At 26.8% G+C, this 6701-nt stretch overlaps 1 protein-coding gene across 2 annotated transcripts in view; it reads right to left on the reverse strand.

Annotated features, from left to right (window-relative positions):
• LOC107439470 (phosphoethanolamine cytidylyltransferase) overlaps window positions 1-6701 on the reverse strand; it is a 34204-nt gene that overhangs the window by 14489 nt on the left and 13014 nt on the right. For both annotated transcript variants that reach the window (XM_043041289.2, XM_071185022.1), the window contains 6 exons: window positions 5986-6033; window positions 3886-3970; window positions 2776-2868; window positions 2647-2692; window positions 1863-1939; window positions 1462-1539 (listed from right to left, as the gene is read on the reverse strand). In XM_043041289.2, the coding sequence (XP_042897223.1) occupies window positions 1462-1539; window positions 1863-1939; window positions 2647-2692; window positions 2776-2868; window positions 3886-3970; window positions 5986-6033 (427 nt within the window). The remainder of the gene's footprint in view (window positions 1-1461; window positions 1540-1862; window positions 1940-2646; window positions 2693-2775; window positions 2869-3885; window positions 3971-5985; window positions 6034-6701) is intronic.

A 6701-nucleotide genomic window follows, 5' to 3' on the forward strand; every position in this document is an offset into this window, starting at 1 on the left:
TTTTTTTTACCGTAATAAAATTCTATGAATTTTTTTAGGAAACTTTAGCATTTAAAGTAATTCTTCATTGTTTTAATTAATTAAAATGCAAGTTAGTGATAATTATTTATATTTGAACATAAATAATCAATGTTTATATAATTTTTTTAATTAAAATTTTTTATTAATTTTATAAATGTCCTTATAAACATAAACGTGACATTAAATTTCTGAATGAAAACAAAGTTATAGAAAGGTCATTAAAATTCTAAGTTTCGATTTATAATTTTAAAAATTAAAAAGTTACATTGATTTTACAAATATAAATAAAAAGTAGCTCCGTGCGTTCAAAATAAATTCATGCGCAATGAACAGTAAAACCATGAAATGATGTACTGTATAAATAAATTTAATATACAAACTATAAAACAATTCTTGCAAACATATAATAATCAATGTATTAGTAAGTGATTTAATACAAACATTTGCTTACCTCCCCAGAATTTATTTAATGACTTCTTATTATCCAACGATAAACATTATTGCAAAATCTTTAAATAAACTTTATTTGAAAAAATAACAACTAATAATTTAAGTTAAAGCAATTAATGAAACAAAATATAAAAGTAAACAGAATTACTACTTATACTTATCAAAATTTCGAATTGACTGGAAATGTCTAGTTTTAATAATGATGGAATAACACTGTGAGCGCTTATACGTAAGAGAAGATTTAGAATGATTCTATTTCAGAGAAATTTTCTTAACAAAACCACCAAAAAAAAAAAAAAAAAAAAAAAAAATAGAAAATGTCTACAAGAATCTTTCCCTACTGAAATCCCCCCTAGAAATTCTAGATAATTGCCTGTTTGAGACAATTTATGAATAGGTAGGGGTCTGTTGATATTTGACATTTTAAAAAAGAGGACAAAAGAGCCCAGGGCCATAAATACGATAAAGATAAGTTAAAAATGCTAACCATTTTCCCGTATCTTAAACTAAGACGGCTATTTTTGGGTATCAAATGACTATGTGTGTTATGTTGAGGGAGAATCGTCTTTATCAGTGAGAAGAAAAGGAATGGTGGGAAGAGTGTTTTATTGCTTATTGAAGGAAAGGGTGGCTGTGACATTTCTTGTATTACTCTAAACACCTGTTTTATTTTTTCAGTCAGTGCATTTATCTGTGTGTATTTTATTTTTTACTAATTTTCTTTTAATTATATAATATAATAAGTAAAAATAATAGAAAAAAAATAGCTTTGTAAAAATAAGAGAGAGAGAAATTAAAAGTTATGGAAACAAAACGGAAATATTTTCTCAAAATAATGAACCCTGGCTTCCCAATTATTGGGNGTGTTCCAAAGAATCAATTGCATAGCTTTTCAAATACAAAAGTTTTAATAAGTTTGAAAATCTGGATTTGATTTGCTTCACTGAATTCAATGTATTTCCCCAACAACTGCTAAAAGTAAAAACTAACCTTGCAGGCAAGAACACTCAAAACTCTTTCATGAAGATTCATTATTGGGTAATTACTTCCTTTGTACCTGTTAACAACCTACAAATAAAGTTATATTTTTACAAGTGTTTTTAAAATATACATGTTTATAAATCATATTATATTAATACAAAAGAGTCATGCATATTGTACATAATTGATAAGAATGCAAAGTGTTTTAGAATGGTATAAAACATATCCTCAGTAATTAAATTTCTTACGGATAAGTCAAGCAGTTAAAAATTTATTGAAAGCAATTCAGAATTTATTCATACTGTAATGCTACTTCGTTCAATAAATTATTAAAAAAATACCAAAAGTTTCTAAGGGAGGAAAAAACAAGTGTTGAAGTTTTAGACTTGATTTAAATATATTATACTTACAGGATCAGTATGGAGGCCTACAATAACATAATCCCCTTCAGCCTTGGCTTTTTGTAGAAAATCTACATGACCAACATCTACCATTAATATTAAGGATAAAATTATTATTTGATACAGGGATAAATAAATTCTTAATAGATTATTTTTAATTAATAGTAATTCTTAATTATTTTTTTTTATATAAATATATAACTAAATGTTTTTTTAAACAGTACAGACATTGTAGAAATTCATTGTTGCGATTATGCCTTCAAGCTTTTCTAGTTAAGCAATTCTAAAGGGCTTTGATCACCTTGTATAAATATACTATGCTTTAATTGACGAAACCGCACAAAAACTGAAGCCAAAATTAGAAAGCATTAAAAAAAAAAAAGGGCTTGAAATTCAGGCAACTACATTTCACGCTTTCTTTTTCATTCATTGCATTGTAGCTTTTTTTATTATGCAGTTTAACTGCGGAGGCAAAGTTAGCTTAGTTTTTTCAAACATATTAAATGTGTCAATAAATAAAAATGAATTAATCCATATAAAAACAGAACATCTTTTTTGTTTCAACAAACGTGACGATTATTGAAAAAGTGTCTCAATTAGAGAAAAATGTAAGGTATGTTTAAAATCTTTATTTGAAACAGTGAAGAAATGCTTAAGAACAGTGCTTACAATTCATACATAAAAGTTTTAAAAATGTGACGCTAAAAGTGCTGTACAGAGCTTGAAACATAAAACTACAGAGCTTTGAACAGAATTTCCTTGATATAAACATGAAATAATTCATAAAGGATACGGAAAAGATCAAAGGCCCCAGCAACGTAAATGATGCGATCACCAGGCTGAAAAAGAATAAATATTTACATTTACAAATCAATAATAACCATAAAAGAAATATATTTTTCTAAAAAAAACTGATTTATACTTGTGGTTCTTTTCCTTCAGAAAACTGTATAATCTTTTGAGTAGTTGGTAGAAATTGGGAAATACCAGTCCAGGGACTATGGGTACTAGAATCCTGGAAGTTAACAAATACAAAATTAACATTAATGAGATCAATTTGCATTACTCTAATATTTCATTTTGTGCCAATGTAATAAGATGTAACAGTATTTTGTACAAAATTTTTAACAGTGATTGAGACAAAAATAAATGAAGTCAACAAATATGTCAGATGAAACTCCAAGTAAAGTCTCTTAATATTGTTGACTTTTGATAGGACAATATTTTCTAATAAATGCTAAATCAACCTTTTACAAAAAATATTTTTTAAAATTGATAACATTTTTATTTAATTTTATAAATATAAAAACAATAATACAGCAAACAAACAAATAGTAGATTTTTATTGATATGAATTGAACTAAAACTGAGCATCAGAAAATAGTTTTCCAAATTTGTACTATATTTTGGAAAAAATAATGGCCCTTTTTTCAAATATGCACCTAAAATCCAAACTAATTCCTGTTCTGAGATTTTGGATATATTGATTGAATTCCCTTACACTTCCTTAATTTTTTCAGATTAATAAAATTCCCTAACTTTTATCTGGTCTGCTTCTTGCCTTATCAATAAATCATTGGGAATACTAATGCAATGGCCTTATCATCAACAGCATTAGTTATTACATGAGTTAAGAGAGCTCTTTTACAATTGTTAGCTAATAAAAAGTAATTTAATTATTCTTATGATAAGAAAATGAATAAAAAATAAACATCATTGAATTTAAAATAAAATAGGATTTGCAACTACAAATTAACTAAAAAAGAAACATAACTGCAAAGATTCAACTTTTTGACAACATCTAGAGACATTTTCCCACTTAAATAAAAAAAAAAGATAAATATTTATAATATATTGCAGTTTAAAAATATTTAAAAAGATTGCACACATTTTATTTTACCATAAATATAAACTACAACAAGCTTTAAGTGTCTTGTCCATGACGAAGCAACTGCATACACATATTTACTTTAAAACTTTCACAAAAATAAAAACCTTAAGAGCAATGAAAGATGTAATAAAAGTATCTTACTCTACTAATGTTTCCCACATGTTCATTATCAATGCCATACTCTTTATCTCCGCGATTATGATGCTGTTTAGTTAAGAGAAGCATTCTGAAAATAATACAAAATAATTAGATAATATAGTTGGTAAATAATAATTAATTTGTATGCAATATCTTAGATCAAAATAACTGTAAATTCGAAAAATTATTGTTTGGAAGTGAGATGTGCTTGAAAGTTTTAACCTTTAATACATAAAAAGACACCACTTTATATCATAACCATAATTTATTAAAATGCTTAATAAAATACTTTTCACTTATTTTGACCTAAATCAAAAAGTATGAAAAATATATTTAATAAAAATTCTGCATCAAAGGGATATACTCTGTTCACTAATGGGAGAAAATAAAGGGAAATAACAACTTTTAAAAGTTTTTATTTGTTTTTAGAATGTATGCCTCTGGGAAAAATTTAATGAAACAATGTCATTGAGTTCATTCAATGTAACCCTATTGTCACATTTACACTTAATGTAATGTGAAAGTTTAATTTCTAATTTTACCTAAGCATTTAATTTTTCTTTAAACGTTATTCCTTTTTTTCAATTTAGCAATTTTTTTAAACTTTCTTGTTGACCTTTCTCATGGTCATTGCGGTCGTCGCACTTCCTGTGGGGAAAGTCAACCAACCCTTCTATTCACGCCTTTCTTTTTCTTCTTTTAATTTTAGGGGGGCTAACTAACCAATCTCTTTCCTTTAAATTTCAAATTCTCCGCCTCTTTAAATTTAATTGGCCGTAATTTTTCTGGTCTACTCCAGTTAAGGAATTTTTTAAGGTCTTTTTGAATACATTCTCTTTTTCTCGAGCCTTCGGGCAGGTTACCCTTTCTTAAATTCTCCGTGATGCGGACTTTGATATCGAGGGGTCCGTATAGAGGGATTTCTTTTTACATTTTTTTCTTAACCTTTATTTTAAATTAAATCCATAGCTGTAATCAATTTCTGTAAAATTTAAAATCAACATTTTATACCTTTAATTTTCTTTAACATTAAAAGCCCTCTCAAATTTAAGTTTTCTTTTCATATTTATTTTAACGGCTAAATTACTCGTTCTTTTATATATAACTTTAAGCATGACGCCTTTGGTTTTTTTAAAATCTCTTGTCACCCATTTCCTTTTAAAAGATATTTTTTTGTACCACAAAATGTGTTGGAATCATATTGTTTGTTTGTTACGAAATAATCAAAATAAGTAGTTTGAACAGAAAGTTTTGTGTGATTGTTTTTTTAGCTTTACCTTTATAGCTATTAGTTATCACCTTTTCTTCTTCTGTGTGTGGTGAGTACCTTTTTTTATTGTTACGGGCATTTACCTTCTTTCTTTGGAAACATCACAAAAATTTCATTAAATTGTATCTGGATATAGCATGACTTTATCGTTTTTATCTTCTTAAAATCTATATCTAACTTATTTTAGTTTCACCCTTTTTCCAAATTTGGTGATACCAATTTCATCCAATTTGTTCAAACCTCACACTTTGTGACCCTTTGAACCAATTGGGTTATTGTTATCCCACAGTTGCATTGTACAACCACTTTCATTAACGATCACGCTCCCCTTAATTTAATTTAATTACCTTACATTGTTTCGGCCTTTAATTTATCTATCATGACATTTGAATCATTTAACTATTTTTTAATCATGACTATATCCAGAGATACATCCAATGATGCAACCCATCCATTTTAATAATAATACATAAATAACTCTATTTATACGCACCAATCCAAATAATATTTTATTAAACTCTTACACCTATGGTTTTATTCTCAAATAATCAACAAAAAATAATTAAATGTATATCAATGAAATTAATTAAATATGATGTAAACATTTATTTAAATAAGATGAAAAAGTGTAGGCAAGTTTCTAAAACAGAACTGTTTAATATCTGTTGAAATGCTTCAACTTTAGTCATTTAGTTACATATCAACTTATTTTGAGTTATATACCAACTGAGTTTATTTAGTTATATACCAACTGGTAGACATTGTGAATTAAGTTTAAACTGTTGAAGGCTATCTCTGACAGATATATTTTACAAGAATACTTTTTATTTTACCTTCCAACAAGATCTGTAGTAGATACTCCAGCAGTTCTTTCACATTCCCTGCAAGAAAATTCTGTGTTTAGCATTACTGATGAATAAGAAAATAGAATTGCACATATTGGTGTTCATGAAAATAAAACATATTACATAACAGGATCTAAATCCAAAAACACCTGCAATGTACGAGGTAGAACAAACTCCCTACAGAAAAACTCATGTACAGACAGTGATGAAAATTCAATATGATGTAAATCATTTTTGTTATGTTATGTAAGCATTTATGAATAATTGGATATCCAATTAATTAAGGTTCTAAGTTTTGAAATATTAATTTGCAAAATGAAATAATTCAACTAGTGAGACTCATTCGTCCATTTTTTATACTGGCAGAATATTTGTAATTATAATAATCCTTGTGGAACTGCTATTAGGCATAATAGGCAACTCTCAGAATAATAAATAGCATTATATTTCACAAAAATATAAACAAGTATTTTTTTAATTCCAAAAATTTAATGGGACAAACACAAATGTTCTTATGTTCTCAATGTAATAAAATCAAACAGAGTAATAATAGGGTGGCCACTCTCCAGATCAAAAAAAATTCCCTGAGTTTTCCAGACTTTCCAGAGTAAATTTCTAAAATTCCAGATACCACAACGCAACATTAACGAGACTTCATAAATTTATTAGCTATACAACAATATACAGTAAATAAAATATATATA

The sequence above is a fragment of the Parasteatoda tepidariorum genome, chromosome 1, assembly GCF_043381705.1.
Source record: "Parasteatoda tepidariorum isolate YZ-2023 chromosome 1, CAS_Ptep_4.0, whole genome shotgun sequence".
Lineage (NCBI taxonomy): Eukaryota > Metazoa > Arthropoda > Arachnida > Araneae > Theridiidae > Parasteatoda > Parasteatoda tepidariorum.